The sequence below is a fragment of the Notothenia rossii genome, assembly GCF_949606895.1.
Source record: "Notothenia rossii genome assembly, chromosome: 7".
In the NCBI taxonomy this organism is placed as follows: domain Eukaryota; kingdom Metazoa; phylum Chordata; class Actinopteri; order Perciformes; family Nototheniidae; genus Notothenia; species Notothenia rossii.
Window position 1 is genome coordinate 1,285,149 of NC_136905.1, and position 21,888 is coordinate 1,307,036.

Sequence of the window (21,888 nt, forward strand, 5' to 3'; positions counted from 1 at the left end):
TTTAAAATAAATCCAATTATTGCAGAAAAACATGTTGCCTGAAGCTGCCGCGCGGATCAGACTGTGATATGAACCAGTTTCAGTTTGTTTGTGCAGATTAAAATGAGAGAAAGCCGGGGACACAAACACACAGAGACAATAATGAGCACAAAGATCTTTTAATAACAGCTGAAAAACTAACTGGAAATGAAGCATGATAACAAAGATAAATGTCCCCACCAGGCACGTGCACATATGACGTCAAAGTGGGCTTGAGCCCCTGCCCTTTTTCTTCCTCCAGTAACGTCATCACAATTACCATATTGATATGCAAATTAGATGTTAACTAGTACACTATAAAGTACTGTCTAATTTCTTATCTTAATTAAAATGGGCTAATTTGCATGCAGTTACCAAGGCATTGCAGGTTAAAAGGATAAAACTAAAAACAAACAAAAAAACATATGACCTCACAACTTCCCCAGATAGTTACTTACGTCAATATATCAATATATTTTCCTCTCGAGGGCCATTTCAATTTTTCAACATCCTCCGAGGGCCGTACAAAATATTGACCTCTGCTTAAAAAAACTAAAATCACGGGAACACGGGAACTTGGTCCTGAGGAGATGTAACGATTATTAAACAAGAAATAGTCTCAAGGGGTCGAAGAAATAAACATTTGTGATTATTAGCGAATCGGTTGCAGGTGGGTGAAATCAGGCTTAGGGAGTAACGTATTACATGTAACGGCATCAGGATACAAAATAGACAAATGTATTCCCTTACCAACACACTTGGTCTTCTTAAACGATTACGCCATTTAAATCTTTTGTCACAAACTTTGCAGATCTATTTTTCCTCTCCTGTGTGGACTCTCATGTGTCTCTTTAAATGTCCACTCTGTGAAAAAGCTTTCTTACAGACTGAGCAGCTGAATGGTATCTCTCCTGTGTGGATTCTCATGTGTTCCTTTAAACTTACATTCTGTGAAAAAGCTTTCTTACAGACTGAGCAGCTGTGTGGTTTCTCTCCTGTGTGGATTCTCATGTGTGACTTTAAATGTCCACTCCGTGAAAAAGCTTTCTTACAGACTGAGCAGCTGTGTGGTATCTCTCCTGTGTGGATTATCATGTGGTCCTTTAAACTTCCACTATGTGAAAAAGCTTTCTTACAGACTGAGCAGCTGTGTGGTTTCTCTCCTGTGTGGATTCTCGTGTGTTCCTTTAAATGTCCACTCCGTGAAAAAGCTTTCTTACAGACTGAGCAGCTGTGTGGTCTCTCTCCTGTGTGGATTCTCATGTGTGCCTTTAAAGCTACACTCTGTGAAAAAGCTTTCTGACAGACTGAGCAGCTGAATGGTTTCTCTCCTGTGTGGATTCTCACGTGGTCCTTTAGACTTCCACTATGTGAAAAAGCTTTCTTACAGACAATACAGCTGAATGGTTTCTCTCCTGTGTGGACTCTCATGTGTCTCTTTAAATTTCCACCATGTGAAAAGGTTTTCTTACAGACGGTACAGGTGAATGGTTTCTCTCCTGTGTGCATTCTCATGTGTGACTTTAAATTTGCACTCTGTGGAAAAGCTTTCTTACAGACTGAGCAGCTGAATGGTTTCTTTTCAGCACTACGTCGTGGATCACTGACAGATTCATGTCTATTTTTCAGTGAGTTTGAGCCTGAGGCAGGTTCTCTGGTCTCTTTCCAATCAGCACTGTCTTCAGTGTCAGGTTGAGAAGAGTCTTCAGTGTCATATTCAGAAGAGTCTCCAGTGTCAGGTTCAGAAGAGTCTCCAGTGTCGTCCTCAGTCTTTGTTTGTAAACGGCTCTCTGGATCTGAGTTCCTGGCTGGTTCTGGTCCTCGACAGTCCTCTCCATCAGCTTCTGTTTCCATGTGTTCAGTTTGTCTTTGATGAGGCTGAGAGAACTGAGGTTTCTCTTCATCATCTTCACTCTTCACAGGGTCAGGAGTGAAAGTGGACTTGGTGATATCAGCCTCCTCCAGCTCCTGAAGCTGCTCTCTCTCCTGTTCCTGCTTAATGTGTGGGGGGGGCTCTGGGTCCTCCTGGTCCAGACTGGTGCTCCACTCCTGCTGGTCAGGGTGAAGCTCTTCTTTAACCACCACCAGCTGCTGGACGTCTGCAGGAAACAGGAAACACAGTCAGAACAAACTGTTAAGTGTTAGCATTTAAAAATCTCATCACCATTACAATGGGGGACATTTTGCAGCCCTAATTAATGCCTTTGTTTTTATATTTTTTCACATTATCTTTCTTAGTCCCAGCTATTGTGTATTTTTGTTGGCTCAAGTCACCTCATGTAGCCCAGCCCCTTTCCACTTCCAGTTAAAAATGTAAAAGGGTTTTTTCTTCTGGCGTAGCACTAGCCACAATGTAAACAATGAATTCTATTTTGGATCGTTCACAGATACACTACGCCTACAGTATAGAATGAAAATGCTCTGTTACAAATTAAAATCCTGTATTCAAACCTTATCTAAGTAAAAGTATGCAAGTATTAACAGAACATTTGACGGCACCTTCCTATGTAACAGTAATGATGGTGCAGTAAAATGTTCCCTGTCAGTGTTTAATTTATGTTGTTTCTTGATTATTTTGTATGTTGCATTTTACTGCTGTACATGTTCAAAGTTGCACCTGTATAAATGATTATAGATGAGGAAGCCTGCTAAATATTCAAATATGTGTTTTTTTATATACAGTACCAGTCAAAAGTCTGGACACCTTCTCATGATTATTTTAAATGTGTTTCTACTTTGTAGATTAATACTGAAGACATCAAAACTATGAAAGAACACATATGGAATTATCTAGTTAACAAAAAAGTGTTAAAAAATCAAGAAAATTATTTTTATTTTAGATTCTTCAAAGTAGCCCCCTTTTGCCTTGATGACAGCTTTGCACACTCTTGGCTTCTCTCAGTCAGCTTCATGAGGTCGTCACCTGGAATGGTTTTCTATTAACAGGTGTTCCTTGTCAAGAGTCAATGTGTGGAATGACCTTCTGAATGTGTTTGAGACCATCAGTTGTGTTGTGCAGAGGTAGAGTTAGTGCACAGTGGAAAGCTCTATTTGACTGCTGTTGTAATCCATATTATAGCAAGAACCAATCAACTCAGTAAAGAGAAGCGACCGTCCATCATCACTTTAAGAAATGAAGGCCAGTCGATCCTGAAAATGTCAAGAACTTTGAATGTATCCTCAAGTGCAGTCGCAAAAACCATGGAACGCCATGATGAGACTGGCTCTCATGACGACCCCCCCGGTATGAAAATAAAAAAATGCATTAAAACACTGACTTTTATTATTTCTCATTTTGGCCACAAGGTCATGGGATGTGACCGAGTGTTCACTGTAGTGCCCTGGAGATTTGACCTGTGACACTGCAAGTCACTCCGTGTGTGTGTGTGTGTGTGTGTGTGTGTGTGTGTGTGTGTGTGTGTGTGTGTGTGTGTGTGTGTGTGTGTGTCGCCAGGTGAACACTCCCTGTTTACTGCATTACACCTCATTAAATTAATGTATGAGTAGAAACAGGTTGAGGCAGGAAGGAGGAAATAATACATAAAACTGACAGTTCACCGTCCTGCAGCGCCTCCTGCTGGAGGTTAGGGTCATTGCACAGAGTACAAGTAGAAGTACTCAGATATTGTTCTTGAGTAAAAGTAGAAGTACTCAGATCTTGTTCTTGAGTAAAAGTAGAAGTACTCAGATCTTGTACTCAGTAAAAGTAGAAGTACTCAGATCTTGTTCGACCGGGGGGGTCCGATACTTTACTGGTGTCATTGTTGATGATTTATTCAGAATTCAAGGCACCCTTAACCAGCATGGCTACCACAGCATTCTGCAGTAGCCAGCAAAATATAAATCATATTCTGGATTGTTAACACTTTTTTGTTAATTAGATAATTCAAGTTAAAAGTGGGGCAGTGTGAGAAAAGGTTTTTAGAGAGTTGTTTTCCATGGACAAGTGAGTTTGTCAATTTACTTGTCCGAATACATTTTTCACTTGTCCAGAATGGACACAAACTGGGGCCACTGGAATCTTCTTCTACGCCATCGTATTTTACATTTTCTCACAGTTTTTTTGACACCGCTAACGTAAGCGAGCGGTAAGATTTTACTGCATCACACATAGGGTATCGTTTGGATTTTAACGATTCCGGTTCTGCTTTTCGATTCCCGTTATTTTCGGTTCTCGATTCCGGTTCTTTGAAAGGTAGTCCCATGACAAACTGGGAGAAAAATATATTTATGAAAACATTAAGTCAAATCTGTATTCCTATTCACAAATCACTTCATACTGTTTAATTTCTTACTGTTATTGAATACAATTATATAAAAATAATCTCTGCATTGTTTAGTTAGTTCTAAGTGGTGCAGTTTGAGAATGTACAATTGAAAGAGAGAGACGCTGAGCTGCAGCTGAGCTGCATCCCTGAGCTGAGCTGCAGGGATCAGCTGATACGGAGCATAGAGAGAGAGAGAGCTGTGGTCCGCGGTGCTCGGCCTCGCCTCCTGTTCTCACAACTCTTATCAATCCCGGGACCGGACAATTGTTATTTGTTCCTACCGAGTTTTGCTTCCCAAGCGTGTAGTTTTTCGCCCACTGTGGGGTAGGTAAGTTTGAGAAACCGGCTCGAGATACACTTTTTGTTATATTCCATGGAATGCTCTTAACATCCCGATAGCAATGAATATCTGAAGTGCTTTGACAAAAAATCCATAAACAAAATGTCATCTGTGGAAGCCGTGGTGCTGTAAAAAGCACGACCAATCATCTGAGCCGGCCCGGCTAAAATAACTGGATGGCCTACCTGCCTGTCAGCCTTCCATCTGTGCACAAACTTATCTTGTGGCCTCATTGGTCATGTGCGCGTTCGTGTGTGTTGGAGGAGGGGCTCTGTAAGGAAGTGGCAGATTTTTCCGGTTGTGTATTTTCAAATTCTAGCGCACTCGAGCTGGTTTCTCCAAAATTACCTACCCCACCTTTAATGTGTTATTTTATAGTTTTGATGTCTTCAGTATAAATCTAGAAAGTAGAAACAATTTAAATAAATAAAAAACGTTGAAAGAGAAGATGTGTCCAAACTTTTGACTGCGTCTAATACTCGTGTATATCTCTCACAAAATATATATATTCTGTGTATATATATATATACACATACATACATAGAATATATTATAAATACATGTTGGCAATAATTGATTGATGAGATTTTACATTAATTTATATTAATGTTTTAATTACTTAATGACCTTTGTACTAGTACCCCTATTCTTTATCAAGTAACATTTGAGATGTGTTTAATTTATTATTGAACATATTTATTAGGGGTGCTCTGGTCGCCAATTTTGGGGCCGATCGCCAATCGCCGGAATCAGTATCGGCCGATATACCGATCTGATCGAGTGGGCGGGGCCTATGGGGATCTTCCATTTAAAGTGATGTTTAAAACTCAGTTAATGGGGCTCATTCACTGGCGCTTCCACAAACAAGAACCAACATAATTATTACATTCAAATGAAGTACATTATTCAAGTTTACATTAACTGTGGATAATAACAGGGGAGAGATGAGTGGAAGTGCTCTCTCTCTCCCCCTCTCTCTCTCCCTCTCCTGACAGCCTGTGCTGAAAGAAACGACTTGTAGGATTTACTTGATTTACTTTTTTAAAGTATATTTTACTGCTGTAATATCAAGTAGAACTTACTTTCCAGTATCAAGTAAGATGTACTTATCACCAGACGTAACATTTGTGAAAATATCAAGTAACTCTTACTTAATAATGTTTAAGTTACACGTTATATTTATTTGAACTAATTAAGTAAAGTCTAATTATTTTCTTCATGGACAGAAACATCACTGTTATCAAATTATTAAGTAAATATTATATATCTGTAATAGTTACTGTTATGAAGTAAATAAGTAGATTATATCATATTTTTTCTGTTTAAAATGTTGAATTACTCATTTGTTTGAAGTTACATTACTCACTTTAATTATGTAATTGTGACTCATTTACTTTTGAAAAATGTTACCTAATAAATGTAATAATCTATGCATTTAATATACATTGAGCAGAAATCACACAACTAAAATACAATACAATTAAACTTTATTTTGTCAACAATTGAATCACTATTAACCGACAACATAAACATTATAATAACTGCATGCAACATTAACATTATAATTACATTAACTTAAAATCTCCTCCATCATAGATTTGGAGTGGTGCTTTTTAAACATTCAATACAAACGTTTCTTTACTTAAGGAGGGGGAAAAAACATAACAGAATATGAATAGACGGCAACAACTGTAATCCGTGTGAGAGAGAGAAAGAGGGAGAAATGTTTATACGGAGAAAGAAAGAAATGGCAGAGGGGGGAGACAGAGATTGATACAGCTACCTGAAACTGAGCAATTGCAACATGGACAGTGGACGTTACATATTAAGAAGTCAGTTGGGATGTACGATCCAAGATAGTTTTTTACCATGTCTTTAAGACAGCAGGTTCACCTTCAAAGCTTGTACTTTTGGGGTCAGCTTAATCCCATCCAGTCCGAGAAAAAGTTTCTGGAACACCTCAAGTAGCGCAGTGTTGGGGGGTATGCCAGGTTTAAGGCATAAATCAGCCCCATAAGCAGCGTGCATGCCTCGGCAGTACTGCCGCATCCTGGCATCATCTCTCTGCCTTCAAGCAGGAGGGCTGCATCCACTGGATCCTCTCCATTGGCACCATGGACAACCAGGATCTTCAGGACGTGTTCCGTTGCATCACTGCGGCTGTCCTCCTGGATACAATTTACAAGACCAATGAAGTGAGAAACATAGAATGCTTGATTCATTCAAAGTCACTTCATTATCAGGGCAGAATCAACACATGTGCTAAAGACCATCCTTAACTCTGAGACCCTAGGGCCCTAATCCGGGCCGGCCAATTGTACTGTCTTTCAGAAGCTCTAGAGCAGTGCTTCTCATAGTTTGGTCCGCGGACCACTGGTGGTCCGTGAGCGCCCCCTAGTGGTCCGTGAGTATATTGGTAACATTTGAAATTAATTAATTAAAGTTTTCCGCACTCTCGCGGGAATATCTCCGGAATGGAACGAGGTTAAGTTTCACTTTTGATTGCATGAAATAGCCCAGTGCAACACCTTCATCACACATGTTGCCACTTGTTCGTACCATTATCAGGCAATTGGTAATCTGCTCTAGAAAAACGATGTGTTTTTTGATATTTGTGGAGATAGGTGGTCCGCGAGTGTTTTTTTATTGGTTAAGTTGTCCTTGGTATGAAAAAGTTTGAGAAACACTGCTCTAGAGGGCTCAGTTCTGAAGCTAGATGATATCATATGAAACTAGGATCTGAGGAATCCATTGGTGCCTTGTCCAACCATGTCATGCTGGTCAGCAAAGAGGCTAAATAACGTTGCAAAGATAGGCAACATTTTGGCGAGGGGAAAATGACATGACAATATCCAAAGGGGTCATCCCCTGACCTTTAAGCTCAAGATATCTGAATGAAAATGTGTTCTCTGGATACCCACGAGGCTCCTCTTTACACACATGGACACTTCATGCTGATCACATGCATTTTGGGACGAAAAACATGCAGTTCTGTGCATGCAGTATAAATGTGTTGTTTTCGCCTTTCTTAAAACGTTGTATTTGAATATGTTTGCATGCTGGGGTCTTGGAATTGCATGAATTGGATATGTGGATCCAATGAGCCCAATTATATTCATGTGTGATGATGTTAAGCCCCATAGGAGCCATTCCATTGGAGTGAAACCATTTTTTGAAGATTGACTTCACAGTATAAAAAGAGCTGTGGTGGCTTCTAGGATAGTCACAGCCATAAACTAAAGACGGAGGGCTTTCAGAGGATGTATGGCGTTCCTAGGTTTATTTACAAAAAAGGGGGTTTCTGAGCAGTTTCCAGAACAGAAGTGCTCACCATCCAATCGCGGAAAAATGCAATTCTTGCAGACATTTTAAAAGAATTCAGATTTTTCTATTCCAAATCACAGCATAGATTATTCTATGTCTTGATGTCCTAATGTGATACTTTGAAGGAATTTTTGACCATATTTGGCAATTCTCGAGTGGTTAATATGCTTACATTTAGCAGCAAGTCTGTGTATTAAATGGTATCAACACAAAAATTGCTGCAACAAGTTAAGGGACATAATAGAGCAGGATAGCATCTCTCAAATACTTGGACCAATGTTCTGAGCCGTAATGCACTGAAAACATTACAATTTAATTAATTTAAATAATAAACTATGTTTAGAATAGATTTGTGACTAGAAAATGTTTACCCAGCTTCCATTACATTGCATTTAGCTGACGCTTTTATCCAAAGCGACTTACAATAAGTGCATTCGACCAGGAAGATACAACCTTTAAGAAAACAGAATCATATAAGTACATCAGGTTTCATAGAGCCAAACATTTCAAGTGCTACTCAACTGGCATTTAGAAAGCCAGCCCTTTATTAGTATATAAGTGCTTTGTTAGTAATTCTATCGCTCGAAGTGGAGTCTAAAGAGATGAGTTTTCAGTTTGCGTCGGAAGATGTGTAAGCTATCTGCTGTCCTGATTTCAATGGGGAGCTCATTCCACCATTTTGGAGCCAGGATAGCAAACCCACGTGTTTTTGCTGACGGGAACTTGGGTCCCCCTCGCAGTGCGGGTGCAGCGAGCTGTTTGGCTGATGCAGAGCGGAGTGCACGTGCTGGGGTGTACGGTTTAACCATGTCCTGGATGTAGGAAGGGCCAGATCCATTCACAGCATGGTACGCAAGTACCAGTGTCTTGAAGTGGATTCTAGCAGTTACTGGAAGCCAGTGAAGGGAGCGGAGGAGCGGTGTGGTGTGGGAGAATTTGGGAAGGTTGAAGACCAGACGAGCCGCTGCATTCTGGATGAGCTGCAGAGGTCGGATGGCACATGCAGGTAGACCAGCCAGGAGGGAGTTGCAGTAGTCGAGGCGTGAGATGACGAGAGCCTGGACCAGAATCTGCGCTGATGTCTGGGTCAGCTGGGGACGTATCCTCCTGATGTTGTAAAGCGTGTATCTGCAGCAGCGGGTTGTAGCAGCGATGTTTGCAGTGAAGGACAATTTGTTATCTAGGACCACACCCAGATTCCTTGCAGTCTGAGTCGGGGAAACAACAGAGGTGCCGATGTTGATTGTTAGGTCAAGAGTGGGACAATCTTTTCCCGGAAGGAAGAGCAGTTCAGTCTTGTCAAGGTTGAGCTTGAGGTGATGAGCAGACATCCACCGAGAGATGTCTGCTAGGCAAGCAGAGATGCGTGCGACGACCTGGGTCTCTGAGCGGGGAAAGGACAGAATTAGTTGGGTGTCGTCAGCGTAGCAGTGGTATGAAAAACCATGCGGGCTAATGACAGACCCGAGCGAGTTTGTGTACAGGGAGAAGAGGAGGGGACCAAGAACCGAGCCCTGAGGGACCCCTGTAGTTAATTGACAAGGGTCGGACTTGGACCCTCTCCAAGTAACCCTGTAGGTGCGGTCGTTGAGGTATGAGGTGAGGAGGGAAAGTGCAGTGCCTGAAACTCCAAGTTCTTGGATGATGTAAGATGATGTAAACCACTTTTATATGACATAAACTGTTGAGCTGCCATCTCCCTCTAAAGACCTCCTGTTTTAACATTAAAATGTTACAACAGTGTCATTTAAAAAAAAAAATCATGCTTTACCAGGCAATCTTCAAAAAGATCCTGTTGTTTTTCGCCAAGGTAGAGTATGAGGCTGCGGATGACAGAGTCACGCCTCATGTCAATGCTTTGCTTCTGTAAAGAGATTAATATTGTGTCATCAATACTGAACTAATATTCATACACAATAGACTTTCAAGGAAGAAAACAAGAGCATACATGTGCGAGGAGGAGTGATTTGAGCAAACTGAGTAAGCGCCATGGAAAGATGGACCATGCCGGTGCATTTAAACCACCGAGTGTCAGGATGTGTGCTGTATATGTGTAAGCATTGGGCGATGTGTGTGTGAGTGAGGTCTGTCTTCCTTGAAAAAAATGTGATCATGCACAATTTTGAACAAGCATACCTGACTCAGTTTATCCAGGAACGGCCTCAGCTTGGTCCCGAGGACTCCTCCCTTGGCCTTCATCAGGGCAATACGTTTTGGTGTGTCGTGGGCCTGGAAGGGAGATATACAGGAGGATATTTCCTTGGATGACTGGGGTGTGATATGTACTGAGGCACATAGACAAACTGTGAATACCAGATTAAGATTGCTACAACACAACTGGTTGATGAGCACGTACATAACACCTGTGAGATTACATCAGTTTAATAATAACATTCCAGATATATGTACTAAGTGTGAACAGTCTAAAGGGACACTTTTTCACTGCATGTGGGAGTGCAAAGAGAAAGGAACTTTCTGGTGCGAGATCTCACAAATAATTCACAAAATGCTAGATGTTAAAATACCACTTGATCCTAAATTGTTTATTTTGGGACTTTACCCCTCCACCCCAGTCATAACAAAGAATAAAAATAATCTCATAAACATGTGTTTACTCCAAGCAAAACGCTCGATTGCCTTGTCATGGAAGAACACTCAGAGGCCACACGTGGGCCAATGGCTGAGGGAAATTAGTAATTGTTGTTGTATGGAAAAGATAACGTATATTCTGAAAAGGAAAAATGAAACCTACGATAGGGTTTGGGGGCCGTTTACTCAACTGTTGGGCGATGTTAACGTGTCAAACATGCTAAGAAATAACAATGGGAATCCATGAGAGCGATCTGGTTGAATGGAAAAGTAAAGTACTTCTTAAACTGCTGTGACTATGTACACTTTTTAGGATAATGTTGCTACTGCTCAATTTAATTTTAATTTAATTAATGTCTTATTTTTATAATATATTTTATATTTCAATTTAATTTTTGTAATGTATTTTCTTTGTCTTTCACATAATTTGTTTTATTTTAATGTGTTGTTGTCGTACGTTTTGTAAGGGATGGTGTGTCTTGTTTAAAAGAATGAAAAATGAATAAACATATTGTTTAAAAAAAAAAAAAGTAGTCATTATGCAGAATGGCTCCTTCGACAATAATATGTATTATATCACTGGATTATAATTAGTGACTGACTCACAGGTCTCCAACGGCAGAAAAAATACTTTCACTTACTGTAAAAAAAACAAACAATATAATAAGACATTTTAAGCCGTGTGTGTGTGTTTACTGTGAATTAGCTTCATTTGGGATTGCTTGGTCCGTTTATTGTTTTTTTTGTGTCTGCCACTAACGTTAATACATTAAACTACTTTCAAAACGCGCAGGACAAGCCTTCTGGCCAACTCGACTTCTTTGTCCTCTCATGTTGGGGCAGACTGACGCTACAGTGACTCTCTATCGCCTCTCGAGTAAGAAGTGGTACTACAAATCAGGACATGCAAGGGCTAGACAGTTAGCATGCTAATTTCAGTAGCTAATATATCTATACAACACAATAGATTGACGTCTTTGGCATAATGCAAGCACTGTCACCTCTTCGGTTTCTGTACATATTTTTTTGAATGTTTAAAAAAATAGGATGACAAAGCTAATTTTGGAAAACTGTGGCTAACGCTAACTCAGCTAACATTACTTTTCCTCTCCTCTGCTTTTGACAATGCTATTCCAACTGTTATGCCCTTAGTTTTATAGACGTGAAATAAAACGTGGAACCTTCTTTAGGTTCATGTGAGTGTTTTTTTTTAATTATCTGGTAAATTACAGTTAATGTTAGCTAGCTAAGCACGTAACATATCTAAAACATAATCTCTCAACTTTGTGAGCTAATGCACAGAAACGTTAACATGGTTCAAGCAAACACGAATCAGGCTATTATGCACAAAGACACATATTATCATAAGTCTTTAACAGAGAGACAATAACTTACCAACACTTGTTTTTCCAGCCCTGTAGCTCCTCCGACAGCCTTCAAAGTGCAAACCCAACTGAACCGTCGTCCAAAATCGCGGGTATCTTGTCTTGTCAAGACACATGCGCGGATTCAAAAAGCTACTATGGTTTTAGATGAACATCTACTTAGTATTTTAAGGTTTATGAGCAGTGACTATAAATAATTTAAATAGTATGAGTAAATATATAATAAAACATACTCCTCCCACACTGTAAATGTATTACATGAACAAAAGGTGTATAGATTTAAAATGTTACTTAAAAAATGTTTAGTTCTTTGTAGGGATGCAAATTATCGATTAATTCATTAATCATTAGTTGATTGACCTTATCGATCGATTAACGATTAACTGATATAAACGGCTTTTTTCCTGAGAATGTAAATTTCTCACTGTATCGATAGTGTCTTTAACATAAAAAGCTAAATAGCGATAGAATTACTAACAAAGCACTTATATACTAATAAAGGGCTGGCTTTCTAAATGCCAGTTGAGTAGCACTTGAAATGTTTGGCTCTATGAAACCTGATGGACTTATATGATTCTGTTTTCTTAAAGGTTGTATCTTCCTGGTCGAATGCACTTATTGTAAGTCGCTTTGGATAAAAGCGTCAGCTAAATGCAATGTAATGTAATGTAATGTAATGTAATGTAAATATTGCTTATTTACTGAATAAAAATGCATGCTATATTGCACAATTGATGTTTTATTGTACCAGTTAGGATAATGTGCAGATAATGGCATTTATGTAGTTTAACAAAATAAATTAAGCACAGAAAATTCAAATACATAAAAAAATAATTGTGCACTGGCTCACCTGTCGCATGTGAAACATTAAGCAAAATAAAATTAATTTTAAATAGAAATCTAAACAATATGGGTAGGCCTAGCCTACACAATATTAAGCCTACAAATTATAATCTGGTTAACTACATATGTAAAACTTGAAACATTAGCAGCAGCATTTATAATCCCCTTTGGTCTGAGAAAGGTAACAGTAAGATAACTAGCCCTGGAAACTTCAAATATATTCTGAACACAACTTAAATCATCCCTGAGGAAGGTGACAGTAACATTAGAGGGCGACCCTTAGAACACTCAAATGAAGATATAGGCTACCTCTCCTGAAACAAAAACATTCCTGTCTCAATGTGTTTTGAATAGGCTCCTGACCTAGACCCCTCTATTTTTGTTCAAGAAAATAAGCATATTAACGTGGTCAGGAGTAAGTCGTGTGCGCAGCCTGTTTACAGTCAGGCCAGCTGCTGAGAATACACGTTCTGATGGGACAGACGTGCCCGGTATGCACAGATATCGTCGTGCCACATTTGCCAGCCTCGGAAATCTTCCTTCATTGACTTTCCACCATTCTGTGGGACTGGAATCAAGGAGTGGTGAGGCATCCTTCAGAAACATGTCCACTTCCTCTTTAATGTCATCGTTGCTGCTGGTGGTATAGTTTTCACCCAGTAGAAGAGTCATAGCAGAAGTGTGTCTCTGAAGTGTAGCTCCCTGGACTGGCACATCATCTCCAGTGGTGGCTTCATTTGTTGATGTGGAGTCCACATGTTCCATAGCCAGTTCAAGCAGTTTGGTATTAGCTGAGATCCTGCTTGCTGGGCTTAGAAATCCCAGGTGCTTATGCCGTGGGTCCAGCATCGTTGCTATCATTGGTGTTGTTGATGTGAGGTCTTCAGACTCAACCTGTTAAAATTAAATAAAGGAGAAAGCTAGCATTAGAGTTTTATTTAATAAGGTTTGACATGACAAGGGTACAACTGCATAAAAACGCAGTTTACACTGTGACAATGTGTTGGTGATAAGTGATTCACCCCATAATCTGTTATATAGCTCAAATGTGATCGAAGAGTTTAATTAATTAATGGCCATAGCTTACCTTCATCCGTTCCCCCAACGAAGTGCGCACTTTAGATTTGAATTCCGCCACTCTGTTGCTGTCTCCATTTGCCATCTTCAGATGCGTGTTAATCAGACTAAATGTGATGGGGTACGTGTTGGATATGGATACCTCCGTCTCTGCTGACATTACAGTAGTTGCACATTGGAGAGCCTCTAGTGCTGGCGCTATGTCCTCCATAAGCTGCCAGAAGTCGTCTCTCAATTCCAGCGTCCTCGCATCTGAAAGCTTGGTCTCTGAGCGGTCTGTTAGCACAGCACACACGGCCCATCGCTGTTCTACGAGTCTGCCAAACATCGCATGTACAGAGTTCCACCTGGTCTTACAGGACTGAATGAGCCGATGAGCTGGTAGCTGCATTTGTCTTTGTTTTGCTTCTAGCGCTTTCGTTGCTGGTGTGCTGTGATTGAAGTGCTTGACCAGCCTGCCAGCAGCTCCAATTACTCGGTTGACACCAGCAGCAGCGAATCCGTCATTGACGGCCAGATTTAAAGTATGAGCAAAGCAACACACTGATTTCCAACTGACTCGTGCGGGGTTGTTTGCTGAAACAATGTTCCGAGCGTTGTCGTGCACACAGGCTACTACACGGCCGGTGAGTCCCCATGACTCCACAGCCTGGTTCAGTTTGGCAGCTAAATTATCAGCTGTATGTCTCTCGGATAAGCTCTCCGTAAGAAGGACTGCCGACTTTACCTGCCAGTCGTTTTCAATATAGTGGCAAGTAATCGTGATGTAGCTTTCTGTAGTCAGTGCTGTCCAACAATCCGTCGTCAGAGCCACATTAGCCGCGGACAAACATGTTTTTAGCTTAGCCTTCTTAATTTCGTAGCGTGCTTCCAAGTTGGAAGTCACGGTCGCTCGCGAAGGGATGTTATATCCTGGCTCCATGAATTGTATCAGCTCCCGAAATCCCTCGGCCTCGGTGGTGCTAATTGGCATTATATCTCTTTCAATCATCCCGCAAATTCTCTGAGTAATGCCGTCTGCTTTTCTTTGGTCGCATACTCGCCTTCCCAGCACAGCAGCAATTGTAGGTTGTGAAGGCGACGGAATGGCTAACGTTACATGCAAGTTGTTCAGGTGGTATCTTAACGAACTTGTAGAGCTGTTGTATTTAAATGTAGCACCGCAAAGTTTGCATTGTGCGTCTTTTTCATCGTTAATTAATCTAAAATGCTCCCACACTCCACTCCGTTTTGACCGCCTCATCATTGTTTGTTTTAGTTTTTTTGCCGCCTCAAGTTTGTGACAGGTCTCGCGAGAATCTCGGGTCACGTTCAAGTACGTCCTGTGGGAAACGGTCTTAGATTACAATGTTCAATTAGTCACAATTAATTTAATTTAATCGAGTAAATTCTTTTCGACAATTAATCGATAGTCGATTAACCGTTAACATCCCTAGTTCTTTGTGAATCTTGATATTACCATGTAAAAAGTACGACGGTTAATTAAATATATTTTACTACACCAAAAAGTCAGTTTTTTGAGTGTGTCAGTATCTCATGCAGCTCACTGATCCAGTAATGAGTGACCCGACAGTGAAGAATAAACATATTTATAACTAGTTTAGCTTGTTCCAGAGGTAGATAAAATAGCTAAGTGTGTTAGGTCTAACTCTTACGGCCCGTCCACACAGCGGCGTGCGTTTAAGCTTAGTGGTGGGCGTGTCTGAAGTTTGGGGAGTTCTCGCGAGCAGCGCGACCAACAACCAATCACATGAATCTCCCGCCCCGGCATACAGTTTACAAAGTAAACTGGATATAAACTCCACAAACAGGCGAAAACCTACCAGTTTCACCCACTGTCTCTGCCACCTCCCTCAAGGGCTGTACCCGAATATTCGAATATTCGTTCGTTGGCCAACTATTCGGGTTTCAATTTCATTATTCGGATATTCGTTTTTTTTTCTTTTTCTAAATGTATGCTATTAATAAAAGGCGAATTGCCATATTCTTATACTATATTTATACTTTTGAATTGCACTGTTAAAATTCGGAAATATATACAATCTCAGCCTGTGCTCCTGACATCGCGTTCACTCACAGACACGAACGCAAACGGCACGCTTCACCTCCCTTCCCCTCGTTTGACCCACAAAATGCAGAAGACTTCAGCTGTGTGGGACCATTTTAAATTGGAAGACGGTAAGAAGAATATGTGCCAAATATGCGATAAGAAACTGGCCTACCACGGTGGCACAACAACTCTGAACTCACCTGGATGCTGTAAGTAATAGCCTAGCTTAGCTTAGCTGTTGTCAAGTTGCCATGGTGAAGCTGCTTTATCCGCCGTTTAAACAGTAACGTTACACATGATAAAAACGTGCACTTACTTTGCTTGGAAAATAGTTGCAAGCAACCAAATTGTTTTTTTATATTAGCTTTTTAATTTTATCCGAATAGTGAAAATAATAGGAGTAATGTGGGAACATCTGGGGCTAAGGCAATTATTGGCATAAAGTTGAGTAGCTCAGTCTAATAATAACTTGTGACCATAGGTGCATCCCCACGCATCCCAGCCATCAACATCCTCAACAATACAGCAGACCCTACAGTTACCCTACAGAGGACACATTTAGTTTTAATGTTTGCGAGTACTGAGACAATAAATAAATATAAATCATAATAGTATGCTCTTTCTGCGTTTTTGCTTAACAGCGTGTTGTCAGGTGTCTCGGAGCGTGTTATGAAACCTTTTTGAAAAAAAAAATTTTATTTGAAAAAAATCTTTTTTTGAGAAAATGTATACAAAAAGAAAAGAAAAATCTCTCCGCACCAAATATTCGCTGCTGATTACTACCGAATATCCGGAGCCCGAAAAATGGTATTCGGGACAGCCCTACCTCCCTCCATGTATTGCTCCTCCGGTTTGTATCCCGGTAGGTGAACAGGGACTGATCGTACAAGATCGGGTGATTCCCTACCGCTATGACTCATTTCTCCTCCATTTTTGGGAATATGAGGAAATGACCTGTAGTGTGTCCCTCCCAGCATACACGCGGATGGATTGGCTAATATTTGTACTAGCAGATTTGCATAAATGGGATTTGATTGGCTGAAGCTTCCACCGAAGCTTCAAAAGTTGAACATTTCTCAACTTTTGACGCCACAGCAGAAGCGTCAGCCAATCGAATCATATGCCAGTACAAGCTCTAGCCAATCAAACCGCTGCTTGTGTGTCAGGGGCGGGAGATTCATGTGATTGGTTGGTGGTCGAGTGTCAGACACGCCCGCCGGCAAGCGTCAACGCACGCCGCTGTATGGACGGGCCGTTAGTGTGTGTTTCGCTCCGCTTACCGGTCCGTCACAGCGGGTGGAGCTGCAGGATTTCTGTTTCACACACGTTGCATACCGCTATTTTATTGTCCTTTTCGGACACCTTAAAATACTGCCACACTGGTGAAGCCATTTTGGCGAGCTTGTTTTGCGATCGATCGGTAGAGAGTGAGTATCGGCCGATAGGAGGATCGGAGCATCCCTAATATTTATTCATTCATTTCTTTATGAATTATTCTCCCGCAATTTGAATTAATCCAAAGTATTTGTTTTTATTTGCTTTTACACATTTAAAAAGAAAAGGTGAATAAAGAAGCACATTAAAACCAAAGTATCAATGTATGTCACATTTAACCAACATGCCCACATGCATGGGTCATATTTAAATCAGTACATTAAATGGCATATTCTTCAATGTATGTATTTTTATAAATATATTTATTTTGGTAGGTTTGCTCTTCCATAATACATTTTAATTATTATAATAAAGTACATGTGTCTAATAATACTTACATACTTTTACTTAAGATATGAATGCAGTACTTTAACTTGTGATGGAGTATTTTCAGTGTGGTGTTTGTACTTTTACTTCAGGATGTACTACCTGCAGCAAGTGCTGATAAAGGGTCTAAAGTGTTATTAATGTGATAATAAAGTGCTACTGAAGAGTGTAAAGTGTTAATTAAGGGTAAAGGGAACAGACCTGCTCTGTGGATCCGAAGCTGAGGCTGTAAAACAGCGTCCAGTAGTTTCTGGAGTCTCTTGTTCTCCTCTTTGGAAAGAGACAGCTCCTCCTCGAGCTCTGCTATTGTTTGTTCAAACAGAGCAAACATCTCTTCATCAGCAGCAGTGACTCGCTGCTTCTTCAACGACAGCAGCATTTGGACTTTACTCATGTTTCCTAGATCACCTTTCCCTGCAGACTCCGTTAAACACACCGTTTCTCTCTCCGTCAAACTCTCAATCTGACTAGTGTTGCTAACGTGTTTCCAGCTAGCATGCTAAGCTAGCTCCTATAGTCCGAGGTAAACGCTCCAGAAAAAAGAGCACACAGTCCATTCAGAGGTTTATCCAGACACACAGATGATGGATCAGTAGTGCTGGAGCTCACACACACTTTCTCAGGAACACACAGAGAGAGAGAACCGTAGCTACGAGACGCCACATGGATCCAGGTTCTTCTTCTTCTTCTCTTGGTTTTTGGCGGACTGCAAACAGCTTTAAGGTGCATACCGCCACCTACTGTACAAGAGAGTGTATCACCATATCATCATATCGCCACGTGTGGAATTATACCATTGTGTTGTTTAGCTCTTACCCCCTCACCTTCTATTCCCAGTGGCACCGCCAGGGATTTTGGGCCCCATGAAAAGATATCACATTGGGCCACGCCAACCAAGCACAATGCTGTAACCACACCTCCAGAACCCAACTGACTCATTTATGCTTTAAATAACTCCACCTGTACAGGCTTGCATCTATCTTGTAGTCCAATACTCACCACACAATATTTACTGACACTGAGCGGTGAACATATAACACTGTGCAGACGTGCAACATTCTGCTGCAGTAGAATTCACTATTTGATATAACACTAACATTCCTGACAATAGATCTCAATAGTCATCTTTTATGGTGTACATGCCTTTTTAATATTGAATGGAACATTCATAAATCAAAAATAAATATAACTTAAATATACATGACCTCTTAAATTAAAATAAAGTGAACATTAACACCAATATTATCATTTATAAAATGCTATAACGAAAAAAAGAACATAAGCTGCAGGTTTTTTAATTAAAATATACATACCAACGACAAAATAAGCGGGTATTAAAGTGTAAACGGACAACAAAACGGAAATGGAAGTGAAAAGGCCTGATGGTGGTGCTAAATCAGAGTCTATTACCTGTTCTCAGTCTTTTTCTCATCATGCATCTTCTGTGTAGTGATCCAATATTGTTACCATAGCCTTGCCCTTTAAAGAGCATCTTGCAGGGTTTTTTTTCTTCCTACATTTATGCTTAAACTTGCTTGAAAATTACAATTAAAAAAGTGAATGTAGGATTTGATATGTTTTACGAGACATAAGGAATTCAGAGGGAAAGGAGCAATTTTGAGCTCTGCTCTTAAAAACGGCTTTTTTTTAAGGTCATACGTCAAACGCGTCATATTACATCACACAGGGGACACATCTCCGCTCTCTGACCGCGGGTATAGTTAGTAGTTGCGTTGAGTAGAGCGGTTGTGTTTTAGTGAGCTGGTATTTTTCTGTAGTTTCACATTGTATTTCACCATTTTTAATCATGGTGCAGTATTGTGTTTGTGCAGGTTACACAAATACAAGCCTGTCAGGACATCGAGTCCACAGTTTCCCTCACGGGAAAAGGACCGGAGCTAGCGTTTGTTCCTGGGTGCGTTGTGCATCTCCCTGCAGCACATACTCTCCACAGCTTTATCAGGAAACCGTATTACATCTCTCTCCCCCCCTTGGCTGCTCTCTCTCTCCCCCCTCCGGTACACGGCACGGTAAGACGTAGTGTAGAGTTGCATTAGGTAACGCTGTGGTGGCTGTACTGCTACAGCCGTCTCCTTTGTGTTTGTTTGTTTCCCCCTGTCTGTGTTGTTTGTGTGTGCGTGGTGGCTGTCACTCCTGGCTCCCGGCTCAACCTCCACTTACCTGCTGCAATCAGCTGTGCACCTTCCCCGACTACACACCTGGTTTCCATCAAGCCATTTACATCGGCATATCAACGGAAGCTCCACAACCTTTCTCCACCAGATCGTCAAGTATCAGCCGTATCTCGCGTCTCCCCTCCGGTAAACAGCACCGTAGTGTGGAGTTGCATTCGGTAACTGGATCAGGAGGTGAAGTTCATCCATCTTGTGCCTGAGAGATCTTACATTTGACAGCAGAAGGGCAGGGAGGGGGGGTCGGTATGGGCGCCTCTTGAACCGCGATAGGACACCGGAGCGCCTGCTCCCTTTGCCGGTTTGCTGCCATGGCATTGGGAGGCCAGGTGAAAAAGACGTTGATGACTCCAAAACTGCATGTTGGTTGTGTCTGAAGTTTAGTAGATCCCAGCGGCTGTATTGGATAACACATGAAACTTTACACATATAGGGCAGACAAAAGTACGACAGACATAAACATAGCTTGCACTGGGGTGAGCCTCACGGCCGCCATGTTGAGAGATGGGTCAATCCTTGTCTTAATGCAAACGTTTTGTAAAGTGATGCTTGACCAACAACGTGCTGTTGGGCTGTGTGCTCTCTGCAGGACGGTGTCTGTACTCAAAGATTAGGGATTGTGTGTAAGATTAGCAGCAAAATTGATTTTTTTGCATTATTAGTTTTTGCACAAAATCAGATTGAACATAAAAGTTACATATTAGTCATTCGGGACGAAAAGGTCCACTTCCAAAAACTGCTCAAACATGACAACAGATTAATATTTTTTAAAACTTTTTGGGGTTAAATCTTTCAATCAGCTTCAGTCTTGATCAAAAATACCAAATGTTAAATTATGTTCAGGATTTTAACCCTTGAACTGCCAGTTTGAAAACATGAATTTGCATTTTCTATGAAAAACATGAAAAAAAGGCAGTTATTTTCCATATAATGAATGTTGGGGGGGGTCAGCTTTTTTTTTTATCACACTCTTGGATATGTCAAAGATTAGCAACAACATTTATTTTGGTGGATTATTAGTTTTTGCACAGAATCAGGTTAAACAAAAAAATCAAACATTAGCCGTGTCCCATCCACTCCCATTATAACCACATATTTTGATCTCTCCGCCATACCGATATAAAATCATACATTTTGTAATGTCAGGGTTTTATATTGGAGGGAAATATTTCAATTTGTCCTTTTTATTCTATATCACCAGATGTGACATTTTACCATTGAATTACATGCTTGTCATTTCTTGGTTTCTTTGCCTGTTGTATAATGGGGCCCTGACAGCCATTGGAATACATGTGTGTGTGTGTGTGTGTGTGTGTGTGTGTGTGTGTGTGTGTGTGTGTGTGTGTGTGTGTGTGTGTGTGTGTGTGTGTGTGTGTGTACAGAGACAACAATATACAGTAGATTTGGTTTACAGCAAGTCGCAGTTTTCGCCTCATATCTTTCTTTCTCTCTTTTTCTCTCACTCCCTCATTCCCTAACTCATACACACTCGTACATATTAAACCTCCTTATACCTTGTGTGTGAGTGATTGTGTATGAGAATGAGACAGGAGTAAGTGTGCTCTCATGGCGTTTTGTTTTTCATGTGTGCTGTTTCATGTTTCTCTGAGGTAAACAGATGTATGATCTTGAGCCAGCTGGACCTCCATGTTTTGAATTGTTTGGAACTTCAAAGTCCTTTGATAATGTCTCTTTAGCAAACAGACATACACAGCCATACATACACTCCTTGAAGTAAATAAAAACACCTGGCTGCAAAGATAAAGGTTCAAATATGTGTAGTTTGGCTGAATGGTCATTTCATTCCTGTGATATGCAACAAGCAGTAAGATGAAGAGGAGCTTCTCTCTGTGGGACAAGAGGTCTCATGCAGCCCGTAACTTCAGCTGCAGGACTCATCCTCTGAAACAGAAACACCCTGAGAAGGAGAATCTGGTGTGGATCTGAACTGTGCTTGAAAGGAGTCAGCACAAGGATAAAACACCTTTTTGCCAAACATGAGAAGGAGAATCTGATGTGGAGTTTGTGGTGGAGTCTGATC

General features: G+C 40.7%; 4 protein-coding genes across 4 annotated transcripts in view; all 4 read right to left on the reverse strand.

The window, feature by feature from the left end:
• LOC307013548 (uncharacterized protein) overlaps positions 1-21,888 on the reverse strand; it is a gene marked incomplete at its 3' end in the record, with an annotated part of 315,140 nt that overhangs the window by 21,958 nt on the left and 271,294 nt on the right. The window lies entirely within an intron of this gene.
• Positions 577-18,340, reverse strand: LOC307047487 (uncharacterized protein; the record flags this gene model as incomplete). Its single annotated transcript, XM_079694488.1, has 3 exons — positions 17,857-18,340; positions 1,939-2,117; positions 577-600 (listed from the first exon to the last, which is right to left on the reverse strand). Exons 1-3 carry the CDS (start codon positions 18,047-18,049, stop codon positions 577-579), a joined length of 396 nt encoding a protein of 131 aa, XP_079550614.1. The 5' UTR covers positions 18,050-18,340.
• On the reverse strand, positions 6,134-12,232 carry LOC307046758 (uncharacterized protein). Its single transcript, XM_079693357.1, has 4 exons — positions 11,935-12,232; positions 10,087-10,179; positions 9,722-9,814; positions 6,134-6,794 (listed from the first exon to the last, which is right to left on the reverse strand). Exons 2-4 carry the CDS (start codon positions 10,147-10,149, stop codon positions 6,543-6,545), a joined length of 408 nt encoding a protein of 135 aa, XP_079549483.1. The 5' UTR covers positions 10,150-10,179; positions 11,935-12,232; the 3' UTR covers positions 6,134-6,542.
• On the reverse strand, positions 12,646-15,276 carry LOC307046757 (E3 SUMO-protein ligase ZBED1-like). Its single transcript, XM_079693356.1, has 2 exons — positions 13,855-15,276; positions 12,646-13,661 (listed from the first exon to the last, which is right to left on the reverse strand). The coding sequence occupies exons 1-2, from the start codon at positions 15,088-15,090 to the stop codon at positions 13,131-13,133; spliced, it is 1,767 nt and encodes a 588-aa protein (XP_079549482.1). The 5' UTR covers positions 15,091-15,276; the 3' UTR covers positions 12,646-13,130.

Coding starts and splice junctions, on each gene's coding strand:
- LOC307046758 (XM_079693357.1), bottom strand. CDS start 10,149: ATGAAGGCCAAGGGAGGAGTCCTCGGGACCAAGCTGAGGCCGTTCCTG. Junction 9,815..10,086: donor TCCTGGATAAACTGAGTCAG/GTATGCTTGTTC, acceptor ATCTCTTTACAG/AAGCAAAGCATTGACATGAG. Junction 6,795..9,721: donor ATCTTTTTGAAGATTGCCTG/GTAAAGCATGAT, acceptor AATTGTATCCAG/GAGGACAGCCGCAGTGATGC.
- LOC307046757 (XM_079693356.1), bottom strand. CDS start 15,090: ATGATGAGGCGGTCAAAACGGAGTGGAGTGTGGGAGCATTTTAGATTA. Junction 13,662..13,854: donor CGTTGGGGGAACGGATGAAG/GTAAGCTATGGC, acceptor TAATTTTAACAG/GTTGAGTCTGAAGACCTCAC.